The sequence below is a fragment of the Rutilus rutilus genome, assembly GCF_951802725.1.
Source record: "Rutilus rutilus genome assembly, chromosome: 16".
NCBI classification, from domain to species: domain Eukaryota; kingdom Metazoa; phylum Chordata; class Actinopteri; order Cypriniformes; family Leuciscidae; genus Rutilus; species Rutilus rutilus.
In genome coordinates, this window is record NC_140224.1 from 6,067,016 (window position 1) to 6,084,697 (window position 17,682).

The 17,682-nt window shown below is 38.0% G+C and overlaps 1 protein-coding gene across 1 annotated transcript in view; it reads right to left on the reverse strand.

Moving 5' to 3' along the window:
• Nucleotides 1-1,185: 1,185 nt before the first annotated feature.
• itga3b (integrin, alpha 3b) overlaps nt 1,186-17,682 on the reverse strand; it is a 47,744-nt gene continuing 31,247 nt past the window's right edge. Inside the window, exons 13-26 of the mRNA XM_084433447.1 lie at nt 14,317-14,463; nt 14,134-14,231; nt 13,439-13,595; nt 13,087-13,164; nt 12,830-12,909; nt 12,600-12,677; nt 9,591-9,693; nt 8,699-8,875; nt 8,508-8,615; nt 8,306-8,419; nt 8,123-8,221; nt 6,319-6,444; nt 4,651-4,809; nt 1,186-3,093 (exon numbers count right to left, since the gene is read on the reverse strand). Coding sequence (XP_084289573.1) covers nt 4,699-4,809; nt 6,319-6,444; nt 8,123-8,221; nt 8,306-8,419; nt 8,508-8,615; nt 8,699-8,875; nt 9,591-9,693; nt 12,600-12,677; nt 12,830-12,909; nt 13,087-13,164; nt 13,439-13,595; nt 14,134-14,231; nt 14,317-14,463 — 1,476 coding nt within the window. The 3' untranslated portion in view covers nt 1,186-3,093; nt 4,651-4,698. The remainder of the gene's footprint in view (nt 3,094-4,650; nt 4,810-6,318; nt 6,445-8,122; nt 8,222-8,305; nt 8,420-8,507; nt 8,616-8,698; nt 8,876-9,590; nt 9,694-12,599; nt 12,678-12,829; nt 12,910-13,086; nt 13,165-13,438; nt 13,596-14,133; nt 14,232-14,316; nt 14,464-17,682) is intronic.

Sequence of the window (17,682 nt, forward strand, 5' to 3'; positions counted from 1 at the left end):
CAACTAGACAATATGCGCTTCTCTCTGACAATGCACTCAAATCCACCATATGATTATATCAAATTCCACTAAAATATGAAACTTACTCCACTTCACCATAAATAATCTTTTATCATCTTATACAATATATACTCATCATTGAGAGTGGACTGATCTGAGATGTTTTTGAAATGAAACCTGCAATCCACGTGGCTTGGCATTACAATGGCAGTGCACATTTTATAGAAATATAGCATTCGTTCAAGCATACATCTACATTCTTCACTTGTAAAATGAATCGCACCAACATGACAGTAGTTCTCTTGTAGTTGTTCCTCTGCAAAAAAAGGGTCAACACAACACAATTTGACACAGCAGAGACAAAGATATTCTTAATTATTAACAAAAACATATTTAACTGGACGTCTTAACTAAATGAATAAACAAGAACTAAATGACTGACCACAATTTCTAGTTATATTACACCACAGAATCAACAAAAACTAAACATTGGCTCAAACAATAAGTGGAGTTTAGGGCAGGACTATTGAACAATTACATGTCGGTTTGGATTTTTGCTCATATGATATGAATATGTTTTTTTTCTGCATTGCAGTAATGAGAATTGAATGGTCATAAATTGACGCAAAAACTAAATATCCTAAATTATATATATATATATATATATATACACATATTTCAGTCGTGAAACTCTAAACGAGGGGTGATTGGTTCCTCTAACGCAGACATCCATCCTCATTCACATAAACAGTATTTCGTACCTTAGCCTGTGATCGCCCTCCTCCCCAGCACCACTTATAGAGAGATCTGTACAATTCTTGCACTTGCTCAGCATCAGCGAAGCAGATCTCATCTGCCAAAATCAAGCATATGTACTTTCCATGCCCCATGCCAATAAATGCTGGGGTTTCACTTTGATGAGTATAAGTAACGTTATACCTACATGTCTACTAAGTGTGTTAGAAGAGTATAACTAACTGGTAGGGTTAGGGTTAGAATAAGTTGATGTACTTGCAAAGTTACTTTTTGGGGAACATCACAATAAAGAGTTAGCAGATATTAAACAGACAGTCTAATACTCTAATGAGAGTTAGTTGACATGTAGTTGTAAAGTTACTTATAGTCAACAGAACGTTCAAAAGGGACCATCAACCAATGTTGATTAAATAATACACTCCAAGAGTTGTCATGACTGAAATATATTTGAGTTTTTTTTTCTTCGTTTGAGATTCTGACAGGAACAATGATTTGAGCAAACATTTTACACACTTAGACATTGTAGTCTTAAAAATAAAGGTTCCAAAAGGAGGTTTTCACAGCGCTGCCATAGAAGAACCATTTTTGGTTCCCCAAAGAAGCTTTCAGTGAACGGTTCTTAAAGCAGCACTAGGTAACTTTTCAACCTTCATAATATATTTCCAAGACTCTTGTGATGGTACATCGACTTACAATAGGTTGAATGACATGTCTGCCATAGCCTGACGGGGTCTGTATCGTTTTTAATCGTACTTTTAAACTTCGGGGTTCGGGTAGTAACCCCCGCGCACAAAAAGAACTACAAAATTCGACTGCTTTATGGCATAGGCTACCTCACTTCCCCCAACACGTCCTCACATGCTGTTGGACTTGTAAGTATATTGCTTATATTGTATATCACTCGGACAAGCTTTCACTCGTTGGTGTGAGCTAAAAAGCACCTGGCGTTCTTGTTGATGGATTAGTAACTTAGACATCTTCGGAGGCTAGCTGTGCTTGTTCGATGTCCGACGATTTGTAACGCGTTGTGTTTATTCCCCAATCGAACTCGTGTAACTGTCTGTCACACGTTCTACCGTCCACAGCATTACTTGATAGACAAAAATAGGACAAGAATGAGCATCAAATAGAAACAACCAGCTCACACAAACAATACAGACTGCCGACAGTTAAACAGGGCGCGCGCAGCTCTTAAAGGGGCCACACCTTATTTCCACTCGTTACAGCTTCCATCCGACTGAACAGGGACCGGTATACAGGGGGGAGGGGATCAGGCCGTGAGTGAGAGACTGCTCTGCGTGAGTGGTATTTACGACAGTAACGTTAAATACAAGTAGTCCACAGCGACTCTAGGGGTCGTTGTTTGACCAAAACTGAAATCTTACCTAGTGGGGCTTTAAAAGATCCATTTTTTTCTTTTTAAAAAATGTCATTTAAATTTATTTTTAATAATCTGAAGAACCTTTTTTCCACTTTAAAAAACCTTTTGTGCGCTGGAAAGGTTCAGTGGATGTTAAAGGTTCTTCGTGGAACCACTGATGCCAATAAAGAACCTTTGTTTTTAAGAGTCTTTCTCCATGGGAGGAAGTAGCTGGAAAAATAGACAGTGTTACAAAATAAAATGCAATTGAATTCAGCAGAACTGGAAATCGTGTCTATTTCCTCAGTGCCGTTTTATGAGAACAGCTCTCAGATCAGTTATAGCATGATGGAAATGTCAAGTAAAAATGACCCACTGCTTTGGCAGGTAAACTAGCAGACATCTTCTGACCTCAACATAAGGGGGAAAGTTAGTATATCACCTTGATTACATAAACTTTTATAGTGGAATGAAATTAAAAAAGCAATAAAGCACACGCTTGAAACCAACACATATTTACATGTTCATGAAGATTGAAAAATAGTCAAATAAATCAATTCATCATTACTGGGTTAGAGACGTCCCAGACAATGCCGAAAATCTGGCTTTGCTGAAAGTGGTTTAATGGTCTACAAAACATGATATTGCACACAGACCAACAAACATTTCAAAACATATTCTCAATAGCTCACTGCGTGTGAATGATGGCTCCAAACGCCAGTGTCCAGTGTCTGTTGAGTTGTCCGGGGTTAACAAAATACATCCTCCAATCGTCACGCTCTCCTGGCTCTGGATGGAGAGAGGTGAAGAGGTCAGTAGTAATATTCATGCATTTCTGTCCAGTTGGTGACCCAGAGTTTCTTGCTCAGTTCTTGCTCGGGCTGAAAGGCCAAGTTATAGCGTTCCTCTCTGCGTATTTTCACACCGTGGTACTTTGGCATTATCCTGTAGTAAACAGCCCTCTTGAAGAAACCACACTGCGCAAGACAGACAGAGAATCAAAGAAATATTTCAGGTAAGAGTAACAGATATGCTTCGTAATATAACTACCCCCAAATTAAAATTTTCTCATTTACTCATCCTAACCTATTTTTTTAGGTGTTTTTCATGAAAGTAGACAGTGATTTATGCTGCAAAGCTCCGAAAAACGTCACAAAAGCAATAAAAATAAAAGTAATCCATATGACGTGTGCACTATATTTCAGATCTTGTGAAGCCATGTGATAAATTTGTGAGAAACAGACCAAAATTTAAACTGTTCTTCACTGAAAAACTTAATTTCACTGCTTCGTTTCTCATTTGCTTTGTTCAAATTTGCTGCGCCACGATTGTTCACGTACACAAGAAAAGTAGTCTGACATCAAATTTTAATTGAATGCAAGCACAAATGACATCAGTCATATTTATCATACTTTTTTAGGTTTTTTTTTTGTCATTTTTGGAGCTTTGCAGTAAAAATCAACTTTCCTTGATTAAAAAAATAGCAGCTTGGAAATTGTGCCTCTCATTTTGTGTTTCACAGAAGAAATTAAATAATATGTGGTTAGTAAATGATGACTAAGTATTAGTTTTGGGGTGAATATGTAACACTGTATAAATGCATAAACATGATGATAGGGGAAAAAACAGAATCTTTTTGCTTCAATAGAATGAAACAGTAAGGTCCCGGAAGTAAAAACTCCATTCATTTTCTACATAGGGAAATTTATCTTTAAGGATAAAACTTTAAAGACAGACATACTGTGAGCTACGAGGTTGTTAATCAATGGTATTTGCTTCTGCTGAAGTGTCAGCCTGCATTATTTCAACTTATTTTTAAAATATTTTTTTAACAGCAAAATATGTGGTGAAAAACTACATTACCCATGATGCTGTACAGAAAATTCTACCAATCAAGAGTCGGAAAAAAGCAAATCGTGCCTAAAGAGCTTTTTAGCTCCGCCCACTCCCATGAAGCACTACGGATGCCACAATCAAGTCAGTGTCCCTACGCTCTCAAATACTTTTTAATTTGATTATGCTGTTCGCAAAGCTTCATGGGATTGTAGTTCTTTACATCATTAAAGCCATTAAGTACACAGTCTTGTAATTTTGCATTTGTCAGATTTTCAAATACTTTTTTGCTTCAAATCAAAGTTTGTAGTGTTATGATTCATCTTGTAGCGGGCTGGTTTGGTTCATGGCTTATAACGAAGACTACAATTCCTATGGGAAAAATGAATGGAAAAAATACTTTTGGAACCCAAGTCGCTGAAAAAGTGGGCAGATTACAGTGGAAAAAAGAATGTATTGAAACGTAAAATGTCAGTAATGAAAAAAAATAAAAAATGCATTGAGATTCCCATTTGAGGTCCATTTTACGTGGGAATATTTAGGGTTAGTTTACTGAGCAAGACAGAATAAGAAAAGAGGAGATTGTTATCTGACTCTGGCAGTGAAGGGATTACGGAGTTAGAATGTGAGTGACAGGCTTCCAAAGTGAAGAGTCAGAAAAAGCATATGTTAACCAGGGAGAGATCCTGGCTCTGCTTTACCGAAGGGCCCTAACGGTGCTGCCATAGCGGCCCACGGGCCCCGCAGGCTCAGTTTTCCTCCGTCAGCCTCTCTGTCTCAGAGGGCTGGATCTTTATTTCTGCTTTCTGGGATTTGGCCTCATACATCTCCCTCCTGCTGGCCCGTCGGAAGAAACCGCACTGTGGAGGAGGGGCGGAGCCCAAGGCGGGACATTTATTACTAATTTAAATAACAAGATGCGGTGACATTTCACATCAAGGGTGTGCAGTAAAATTGAATTTCATGGACTGCAAGCCAAGGTTTAAATCTGTCCTGTCATATGGGTCTATTAACCGTCCTTGGTTAAGTTATGGTTTATAAATAAATGTTTTAGAAAAATGCTTAAAAGTGGATCAAAATTTAATTTCATGCTTAGGTAATTTCAAGTATTACCCATGCTTAGGTAATAGTTCAAAAGTTTGTTGTCGGTATGATTTTTTTTTGTTTTAAAGAAATTAATACTTTTTTCCAGTTAGAATGCATTCAATTGATAGAATTGACAGCAAAAACTTTAACAATGTTACAAAAGTTGTTCTTTTGAACTTTCTATTTATTAAATAATCCTGGAAAAAATGCATCAGGGTTTCCACAAACATATGAAGCACGACTGTTTTCAACATTGATAATAATAAGAAATGTTTCTTGAGCAGTAAATCAGCATATTAAAATGATTTCTCAAGGATCATGTGACACTGAAGACTGGAGTAATGATATTACTCTTAATATTACTTTTTTAAAATAAAATAAATAAATCAGACCCCAAACATTTGAATAGTGTGTGTGTGTGTGTGTATATATATATATATATATATAGCATTATTCCTTAAAATGTAACTTAGTTATGTGTTATGTTATATTTTTGGCAAATGTAAAGGCACTTTCACACCAAAAGTGAAATGAATCATGGAAATCCAAGTTCACGCCTGTACAGTAGAGGGCGCAGCTCAAATAAACCTTTCAGCTGTGCTGCTGTTCTGGATTGCAGACGCAGGAGAAGAAAGTTCAATGTTGAACTAAAGTCAATGCGATGTTTAACTAAAGTTATTTTGCTTATTGGTATGGCTGAATTTTGATATTAAATACATTGTATAATTTAACATATTTAAATATTGCAGGTTTGTGTAATTTTCTGAGATTGCATTTCACTGTTTTTATTTATTTTGAGGAATACTGAATCTGTTTTTGTGCGAGAGAGATGCGTAAATGCTTGCTCACATTTAGTCTAGAACTGCAATTACCGTGATGTTCTCACAGCGCACACAACTTTCTCCTGATCTCTCTCAATATGGAGACAGGAGAGCTGTCAGTAAATGGAAAAACAAAGTAACTTGCGCTACTTATTTAAAAAAGTAATGCAGAAAGTTTGTTGTAAATTTAAAAGTAATCCATTACTTGAAAAACAAAAGTATTCTGATTACGAAACTCACGTTACTTGTAACGTACCCCCAACACTGACATCAACTCAGATGGACCAGATGAGATCTGTCTAGTCTGTATCACATTTCTCATCTCAAGTATATAACATAATACTTCCAAGCCCAGTTTTGACCTGGATTTCTGATCATTCTAAATGATGCAAATTATAATTTTTTTTAACATTCCTTATTTGATTTTGAGGGAATGTTGACCAAATATAAGTGCACAAATACCTTCCACAGAATGAGACTGATGATGCCTAATAACAGTATCCCTGCAACCGCTGCAACAATGATGATCCAGAGAGGAACTTCATACGGCATCTCCTCTCCCAGCACCGGGTCAATGTTTACTGAAAACTACAGAGACAAAAGGACATTCAAAATAGATGAGCTTTTAGCCATGTCATTAGGAGTTACACTGTGAATATTTTAAAGGATCAGTTAATCCAAACATTAACATTCGGTCATCATTTATTCACTCTCATGTCATTCCATGGAACGAGTTTGTAGTGACCACAAATTTCCAGTGATAACCCATTGGTTAATAACCCTCTGTTAATCAAACTGTCCATGGGCTGAACAATGGCGATCTGTATTTATCACGCGTTTTGTGTCATCTGGTGGGATTTTGCTGACAAATGAACGTGAATTTTTCGATCCAGGTAACACGGAGAATGAGTAAACAATGTTCAATTACATATCCTACTGACATTGTAACAATATAAGGCGCTTTGAAAATCAGCAAAGTTACACTTTACTTGTCTTTTAAACTAATCAATTTGAATTGTACAGTATATTACAAGATGTTTAAAGGGGTGGTATAATGCCCTTTTCACAAGATGTAAAATAAGTCTTTGATGTCCCCAGAGTGTGTATGTGAAGTTTTAGCTCAAAATACCCCACAGATATTTTATATAGCATGTTAAAATTGTCACTTTTTGAGGGTGAGCAAAAACGCACCGTTTAGTGACTGTCCCTTTAAATGCAAATGAGCTGCTGCTCCCGGCACAGAGGGCGGAGCTTCTTGTTTCCTTTTACCTCACACAGACATGCACTGAAAATGTCAATGTTTATGTTCAAACCGGAGTCAGACAATAATGGAGAGACTCAAGAAGAAGTGACAACATGTAGAATGCAACAGGACATTTCTGAATGGTTAGTTGATGAATGTATGTAGCTTATGTGTAGTTATCTTCTAGTCATTGATTGGCATATTCTGTCATGATAATCTATAAATCGCTTTCCCGGGGGTGGGGTTTGTTTAAATTTGAGGGTTTGTGATGTCACTAAACCGGGAGGAATGTCCTGTAGTCCCTACCTGCTGTTTGTTGTAGTCCTTAAAAAGCCATTTCTTTAAAAGAAAATTTCTTCCTTTGCTTTGAACTTTGAGCATTGTAACTTTGCAGATGTTGTTTATGCTCAAACAGCAACATTACACACTAACTAAAGTTAAAAAAGTGAAGTCATAATCAACCACCCCTTTAAGAAGACTTACAGTACACAATACAGTGCACAAGTCGTCTAAAGAGTAATAATGTTTTCAATCTTTTAGATGCCACGGACACCCAAATATGATCATCCTCGTGTGGGGGACCCTCATCCTAAAATGTAAAAGGCATCTCCCAATTTATCCACTGAAAAATGAATAATATAAATCTAAAATGAGTTTCTATTAAGTTACATTATTATATATTTATTTACTAATTATAGTAATGTACTGTTAAATGTATTATTTAATTGTTTATTTATTTAATTTTAATCTTTTATTTATTTATATTAATACCTTTATTTATTTTAATCGATTTAATATATTAATAAAAAAAAAAAATTAAATCAAATTTTTATTAATTCATTTATTTATTTTAATCATATTATTTATTATTATTTATTCATATATTATATATATATATATATAATGCTTTTTACAGTTCTTTTTTTGGAGCTTGACAGTCCATAGAGGTTATGAACTATGAAACGTCACGAAGGTAAGAAAATCATTCATTACTGTGTGAACTTCAATGTGAACAGCTCTGACCTCTCTGGTCTGGTTGTCCATTTTGATGGCCGGTTTGTCTGCCAGCAGTCTCAACGTGGCCTTCCCCTTTACCTCCACTCGCAAGGCATTGGCGTAATCCTGCAAGAAAACCACAAAGATTTCCAGGAGCCATTTAGTGAGCACCAGGACAAAGAGTACTTGATAAACAGCTACTGTACAAACCTCCAGCAAGGTGCCGTTCCACACACGTGACCTGACTCTGACCTCCGCCTGAGTCGACATGTTGTGCAGCGGGCAGGAGAAGGTCAGACAGCGGGCCGTCTGCTTTGAACACTCCTGAACAGAGATAAAAGACATTAGGATGATGAAATAACTGGTGGGACACTATGAAAATCACTCCTCAGGGAGCAAACGTCTGCCTCACCAGCAAATGGGGCACTTTACGAGGTACCAGGACTTTAACAGAAGCTTCTGCATGGGGATACGCAGAGCCCGCCTCTCTCTTAGATCGTTTAGTACCTCGATCTGACAACTGGAAGAGATGACAACCGAATGGAGTGAATGAAATTGAAAACGAGTAACTGCGGGCTGCTGTATCCATTTCCTCAGACTCACTGTGAGGTTGAGATGGTTGACAATCTTCCCTGGTGGGACACAGCGGGACTCCGTCGCTCCTTTGATCACTATCTCTGTGAGATACAGAAGCCATTTCCCATTGCTTACCTCAAATGGCCATTCAAAATCAATCATCAGAGTTCCCAAATTTCCCAGAGGTTCTCCCTGCACGTTCACCTGGAATGTGAACACAAATAACTTTTTTAGCGTTTTTACATTTGAGCTATTTAAAGGGAGCTTAAGAGGATAGTTCACCCACAACGTACATTATCATTCACTCACCCTCATGTGACACAAAAAGTACATATTCTGAAGAATGTTGGTAATCAAACAGTTCTGGTGAGCATTGACTTCTATTGTATGGACAAAAAACAGATTCCTTAAATGATCTTATTTTGTGTTTCGTAGAAGAAAGAAACTCATACAGGTTTGGTATGACATTAGGGTGAGTAAATGATGACAGAAAATACATTTTTAAAGGGATGGTTCGGAGTAAATTATTTTGTTCTGGGCATTATTAGTGGGGTCATTTACGAGATACATCCTTGGATCTGTTAGCGCCTGCACTAAGCCATCCGGCTGATATTTCTAAATAAGCTCTAACTTTAATAATGTTCGACCAAGGGAAAAAAGGCTTCTGGGGGGGGTGTTTAGGGGTCATGGTGCAAAGGACCCTAGGTTGATTTTACTCCGAACCATCCCTTTAAGTAAACTATTGCTTTAAAAGTGGGCTCAGTTCTCATTTTGGTCTATTTAGATGTTGTCTACTTTAGATTTTTTGAGAATCTGCACCAGCTAAATATTGTATACAATTAAAATGATTGGAGCCTGATCGTTAAAATAAAAATCCTTTTTGGTGTGTGTCCAAACAAACCTATAAAGCCACACTCACACGAAACACAAACTCCAGCGGACTCCCCACATCACTGGTGCTGTTCATGGCAGACTCCCCGATCACACTTCCACTGAAGGACGTGTCAATCACTGGCTTTTCTCTGCACACGACAGGAAGAGAATGAGAATCACAGCATTAAAGGTGCAGTAAGTGATTTCTGAGAAGCACTGTTGAAAGTGGATCGGACTGAGCAGCACAACACACTTGTAGCCAATCAGCAGGAGGGGGCGTGTCCACTCATGATGGGGGAGGAGAGAGAGTGAGCAAGAGGGAGATTTGTAGAAAGAGAGATGGGCGAGAGACATTACAAAAGAGAAAAGCTCAGAGGAATATCACTGGAAAAAGAAGGGTCATGATCAGGCAAGAGCTATGTTAATATTAGAAAAGCTTTCCAGCGCTGGTGAGAGCTGAGCGGGAAGGCCTGAAAACTGATGCTGAGGTTGTGTTGTTTCTGCTGCATACGCGAGTTACATTAGTTTTGCTATGATTCACAGAACCAAGATATGCTGTTGTGTAATGTTATCTATAGTAACAGGACAGTTTTGAGTGTCATTGTTTGTCTGGACCTGGTGTGTTGTATATACTCGTTTACTGTATGTTCATTTTTTTGTTCTTCCTTGTCATTCTTTCGTCATCTTCGCTGACAAAGCTTTATTTTGCTTTGCTTCAGCTATGATAAAGAGACATCTACTCTTGCATTGCGTGTTCGTGCATTCTGGGGGCAGAGCAATGAAGGGAGGGGTGCCTTTAAACGAAGATCATCAGGACTGTTTTTGTTGTATGAGGACTTATTAACAGTGCATTCATAATATGTTTGATACATTTAAGGCAGAGTTATTATAGTTAACTAAAGCTTAAACTGAAACTAAAACCATGAATCAATTTTTTTTACTTGAAATAAAATAAATGTTAAATGAAATAAAATACTATAAAAAAATAAAAATAAAAATAAAATTATGTGAAAATATAAAAATAATAACTAAATTCTAAATATTAGTAAACCCTATAATAGTGTCTCGATACTGAAATAACACTGATTTTTTAACAGTGAAGGGTTTATCCACAGCAACACATTTTTTTGGGCCACGAACACACTGTAAAGTTCAGGAGTGACAACTGCATTTAAGTACTATCGCATCATTCTGGCATCTTGCGTGTTTAACATCCGCTAATTTGACAAAAGTAATATTACAGCGACAAAAGACTACAGAGCATCTACAGAGGCGTTGTGTTTTTACAGTGATCAAGTTTATGGATCTATTAAAGCTACAATGTTTTTTTTTTTCGCAAGGGGTCGCTAACCTCTTACAATAAGAAATGCGTAGGTTGATGACGCAGTGATAAGCAGAAAGATGGGACTTGCTGCCATGCTGATGGATCTAATAATGTTTATGGATGAGTGAAAACATTCATGCTTTTTAACGTGACTGTAGTATGAAGCAGGTCGCGATTGCTAATAAGAGACATATCAGCGCCACACGAGAGTCCCGCGGATATAAAGGAATGAGGACATTTCATTCTACCGAATGACACGCAAGTGCTGAAGTACTCACACAGGTCCGTTTATTTGACGAATTAAACTTGTGAGTGTCATAAAACAGAAGGAGTCGCACAGGTAAAGTAGTCAACAGGTTTATTTGCAGAAGTATGTGATCACAAAGATGGAAGCAGGTGAGTAACTGATGAATAATGTTCAGGATGGATGAGTAATGGTCTTATCTGTTGCAGGTTCTGAAATGGAGATCGAGGCAGATGACTGAAAACGGATGAAGGAAGCAGATGACTGAAGACAATTAGTTCGCCCAGGTATCACGTTCTTTGAGGGAAGAACTGGTGAACTGCAGTGGGAAGAGTTATATAGTGCTGGATGATGATCAGTGAAGATTGGTGATAGGTGACGGTGATCTCTGTGATTGGGAAGTGCACGCAGGTGAGGGCCAGGGAGGATGATGGGAAATGTAGTGAGGAGGTGGTGACTAGCTGGTGACTGTGACAGTGAGGTTTCATTTGGTCTAACGTTTCACTATCATGCTAAACAGTATTTGAGTGTGTTGGAAGTTATTCTATGTGTTAGTTTGTTTGCTATATGAGACTAGCAGTAAGCTAGATCAACATTAGAATAACATACAGATCATATTCTAACATTTCATCATGTTGAGCTATATAACATTGATTTGTTTTATGTACATTTGCTCACTTGTCTAATAAAGTACATGCAAGAGAAGCATCTCTGTCAAGTCGAAGTTTGTCACAAAAACGCCACGCCAATATTGATCCTCGTTTTATTTCTCCTTTTGTCCCAAAGTCTGCTTGCCATGGTCCATAATGTTTGAACGAAACAACAACAGCGTGAGCGTGCCACTAGACGTAACACAGTTGTCCACATCTGTCGTCATGGTTACTAAGGCAGTACGAGCGGAAACCAGGGAAAACGCGGATATTACGTCATTGACAGGCGACAAGTGAAAAGGGACGGGCACTTTTTAAAATTGTGAATTTCTCTGAATTTACAAATTCTTGGAAACATTTAGCATAATGGAAGTACACAATAGAAAGAAATATATAACACTGTGCAAGTGGTTTTGGGATATTTTGATACAAAATTCTTACATATTGTACCTTTAAAGTGGGCGTGTTTTGGTCTTATTTTCAATGTAAAGCATCTTGATTTATTTCAGTTTATTATGGGCTTGTTCTTGTTCGCTGTTTTTTTCTTGCAAGATCTGGCAAAACAAGTAAGTAAACTCTTGTATATCTTTCCCTGTGCACGTTTAAATACGTCCTTAACAACTAGTTGTTCAGTTCACTTCCCTACACACTGTAGAATTATTGTAAATGTGATTGTCACTACCTGCATTTTAATTTGTTTGTAGAATGTGGTTGTCACTCCCGTATATTACTGAATTATGTGTGTACAGAACTACAGTGTGGCCTTTGTTTAACATGCACAGATGAATCATCAAAATATTTTTTTTCTTATTTTTAACAATATATCAAGGTACGTACAAGGAAAAGGTAGTGAGGACTGTGTTCTTCACGCTGAGGGTGACAGGAACAGGATTCAGGTCCTTCTGGTCACTTATACTGAAGACAAACACAAACACCGTTCAGTCAGACACCGTAACAGAAAACGACTTGTGGAAATAAATGTCTTTTCTGCACAGTTTTTATGAGGGGAATTGAGGGGAACTGTATACTGTATAAACCAGAAACCATCTCAGTTACTACATACGTACGTGGAGAGCTGAAGTTGAGATTCAATCTGTTCTGTGTAAAGTGTTATACCAGAGGTCTCAAAGATGATTTTCAATGAGGTCTGTGAAGACGGAAATCAAGAGAGAGAATAAATTAGCAAAACATTTCAGCTGTACAATTGATTAGCTGAGTTCATTCAAATGGCCCGTGGAAAATGAGTAATCAGGGAGGCTTTTTTAATGTACATGCAAATCTTCAGAAAGGTCACACATTGGACAGGTTTCAGTAAGACTGCTACCTTCTGTTTGCTTTTAAATGGGTTTCCCAGATCGCATATGATGGTGTCTTCTGCGCTGCACTTAATATCAAAACCAGGCTGTAATGAAGACAAACCAAGAGAACAGCATTGAAATGATTCAATTAATAAGATTAACTAGAAAAAGTCTCAAGCAGGAAATTAAATTCAAATGTAGCAACCAAGCAACATATTTTACGAAGCAAATCCCAAATCAAAGTGAAAATTGTACAGAAAATACATGAAAACTGTATTGCTCAGATCAGATGTTGCTCTTGCATAGCTCAAGAAAGCACAAACGTTTGAGACATGAAAAAGATCATCTTTGTGAAACAGCGTCCCCATGTGGACTCACCTGAGTGCGCACTCCTGAGTATTTGAGTGCGGGGGGGATGGTGATGTTGAGCGTGGCCTGATGGGCGTCCTCGGCCTGCCTGCCTTCATCGGGCATGTTTGTAACGTCCACCATCATCACCAGCTTCTTAATGCTACTGTTGAACTCCATAGTTTGACTGTGAACAAACCAGCACATCCAGCATATTTTCCATGTGTATTCAAACAATAGTTTTTGAGGAGGACTAGCTAATTTGTAAATTAAAATAAAATGTAGATACTTTGATTTCAGACTTAATTAATTAATTAATCATTTTTTTTATAGTTCATTTTATTTTTAGTCCATGTGCTGCTCTCATGTCTGTCATATCTCTCCTGTCCTCTCACATAATAACGTAAAAATCTTTTATTTTCCAATAGTGGCTGGCTTACTGTACATTACACCTCAAATAATATAATGATATAGGTAAGTTGCCAATAGTTTATTTAGCAATAATTACTAACTAATTGTACAGTTTACAGTTTATTTATGGATAAGCCTGCCAGAATTAGAAGATAATTGAAATAATAATAGTATATAATAATAATAATAATTGAATTACTGCTTTTTTTTTTCTCAAAAGACAACTGATTGTAGCTGTGGAACCTCCATCTTTGAATAAATGCTCATGTCTGTGTGTATATTCATATTTAGCAGTTTCCATCACGAATCCTCACCTTGGGAAGGAAATGTAATTCTCATCAGCAAATATGGCCTTCAGCTGCAGGTTACTGCTACAAGTGTTGTCGTCACCACACTCCTTGTGAAAGTTGATCTGAGGAAAAACACAGCAAAGCACACTCAAGACCTTGGAGCAGAGGTTTGTGTTCGGCTGATGGAAAATGCAGACTGGTTTATACCTCGGTTTTGTCAGTCTGCGTCTGCTGGCCGCTCAGCACAGGGAAAGCGTCCAGGTTCTGTAATGTTTGTTGTGCTGCTGCTTTCTGCTCTTGCAAGGACACGTTCAATGTGAACACTATGGGATGAAGTTTGTCCAGCACTGGAGTCTGGAGAGGGGAGAAAAAAACTCTTTTCATTCACTAAACACAGATCACTGGTTCAGAATTGCATACTACCATACTACTCAGATCGATTTGAAAGTTTGTATATATATATATACATACACACAGAAAAAAACATGGATATTATATATGTAAAAACATTTATGTTAGATGCGATTAATCGCGACTAATCAATTTGACAGCAAATTTTCTGTATGCATTAAATACAATTATAATATACGTTTTATATATATGTTGGCTTCTTTTCCTAGATAGATAGATAATTATTGTTATAATAATAATAATAATAATAATAATAATTTTTATTTATTTATAAATATAAATTATACTAAAATATATTATACAATTAATTTAAATAAATACATGCATTATTGTTAATTATGTTTGAATTTCATGTTAATTAAATTTAATAACATTAATTTACTTTATAACATAATATAGAATTAATATAAATATAAATAAATATAATTAAATAATTAATAATTATTTATTTATAAATTATACTAAATATATTATAAAAATAATATAAATAAATAAATGCATGCACTATTGTTGTTAAATATAATAATAATAATAATAATAATAAATTTATTTATTCATTAATTTACTTCTTTATAAATGAATATACATTGTATAACATACTATATAATTAATTTAAAATAAATATAAATAAACATAAATAATAATTATTAATAGTAATAATAATAATACATCAATTAATGTATTTATTTATTTAGAAATAATATATCTATTATATATTACTATATAGAGTAATATATCATTAAAAAATAAATATATACTTTTATCATTAATATAAATTATTATAATTATTACCATCAGACAAATAATACCCTACTATGGCTATCTAAATACAGGATTTGCATCAGTGTGAATACGTGTGTGTGTGTGTGTGTGTGTTCTTGTATATATGGTTTATAAGCACACCAATGTGTATAATCACATGGGTATCACAATGTAAACATGGTTTAAGAGGACACCTCCCATGCCCACGTACACCAAATTACTTAAAAAAACATATTAAACGTTTTTTTATTAAAATTCAAAAATACCACAAGTTCCCTTTCGAGGGAACTCGCGATGCGTCGATGATGCTTTGGGAACGCCCCCAGCGTGATTGCGTCTGAAGCATCTATGTCAACTAGTCCAATGGAAAGAATGAACGTCACGGACGGGTGACGTCATGACCAGGAAGAGATAAAAGCTCATCCGGTGCAACCGGCATTAGCTTCTGTTGCCTCAGCAAGGGATCTGTGTCGAAATACTGTCTGTCTTATTTACTGTTGTCTGTCACGTTACACACATTCACTATGGCAAAACAATTATTCAAGCAGTGTGCTTCTCCCTGCCCGCGTTATTTAACGGGTGGGGATACACACAAGCTTTGTGTGATGTGTTTGGGAGTGAAGCATGCGGTATCAGCCTTCGAGGGGGCTGATTGCCAGCATTGTGAGAAGCTACCGCTTCGCATGCTCCGCTCCCGCCTGTCACTTTTCGAGGAAAGTGGCGAGGCTCGCGAACCTCGGGGTGATGGACCCGCTGCTGCTGAGGCAGCACGGAGAAAGCATTCCTGGGGATCGCAAATGGATCTCTCAGCGGGGTTGGAGACGGGCCTCATGGCAGCAGCGCCCAGGGTTCTCTCCGAGGTGAAACCCACTCCGTATGATCAAGATCACGCGACGGTGTCTCCGCGCCTTGGTTATCTGGAGGAAACATTGGTTCCTGTCCCAGGAACAGTTGCTTTGCCATCGAGTTGCTATGTCGACAGATGCTTCCCTCACCGGCTGGGGAGCGGTAATGGAAGGTCGATCAGCTCAGGGTCTGTGGAGGAGTCATCATCTCTCTTGGCACATAAATTGCCTGGAGATGATGGCCGTCTTCAATGCATTGAGACATTTCCTCCCAGACCTGAGAGACCCTCTCTCTGAGGGCAGTGTATATTCCAGGGAACCAGAATATAGGAGCAGACACCCTGTCGAGACAGGGGCTGAGGCCAGGGGACTGGAGACTTCACCCCGAGGCGGTGGAGCAAATTTGGGAATTTTACGGAAACCGAGCAGAAGTGGATCTGTTTGCGTCTTAGCACACGACGCACTGTCCACTTTGGTTCTCCCTTGCTCCCTTGCGTCTGATGCTTTGGTACAGACGTGGCCGAGGCTACGTCTGTACGCATTTCCCCATGTTGCTCTGCTCCCAGGAGTTTTGGAGAGAGTTCGTCAGGACGGGATAAGTCTACTGCTAGTAGCACCACGCTGGCCGAGTCGAATTTGGTTTGTGGACCTAATTCATCTCCTCTGTCTCAGGCAGGGGGCACAATATTTCACCCCCCGCCAGAGATTTGGAAACTATGGGTTTGGCCTCTGAGGGGGCCCAACTTATAGAGAGTGGTCTCTCAACCGAGGTTGTTGAGACCATTTTAAGCTCCAGAGCTCCTGCTACGAGGAAACTTTATGCACTAAAGTGGAGAGTTTTCACTTCTTGGTGTCACCAGCGTCAGTGGGATCCAGTTAACTGTTCAGTTAATGCAGTACTTGAGTTTCTACAAGATCGCTTTGTATCAGGTTTATGTCCTTCCACACTTAAGGTATACGTGGCGGCCATTGCGGCTTTCCATGCCCCAGTGGGTAATACATCTTTGGGTCGAGACCCCCTGATCACTCGTTTCCTTCATGGCACCTTGAGGCTGAGGCCTGCAATTCCCACTAGGGTGCCGGCTTGGGACCCTTCAATAGTTCTAGAAGGCCTGTCTGGGGCTCCCTTTGAGCCCTTAGATTCGGTTTCAGAAAAGTATCTTACATTCAAGACCATCTTTCTGCTAGCTATTTCGTCCCTCAAAAGAGTTAGAGACCTTTAGGCCCTTTCGGTATCTCCCACCTGCCTTGAGTTTGCACCCGGGATGGTTAAGGCGTTCTTATACCCTAAACAGGGATATGTCCCTAAAGTACCTACCAATATTCCGAGGCCTATTGTGTTGCAGGCTTTCTGTCCTCTTCAGACCAGGAAAAGCTGAACCTTTTGTGTCAAGTGCGAGCACTGGACACTTATGTTCATCGGACTTCTTCGTGGAGAAAATCCGATCAGTTATTTGTCTGCTTTGGATCACCCAAAATAGGTCTTCCAGCTTCTAAGCAGACAGTTAGCAAGTGGATATTGAGGCTATTTCTCTTGCTTATGAGTCCTCTGACC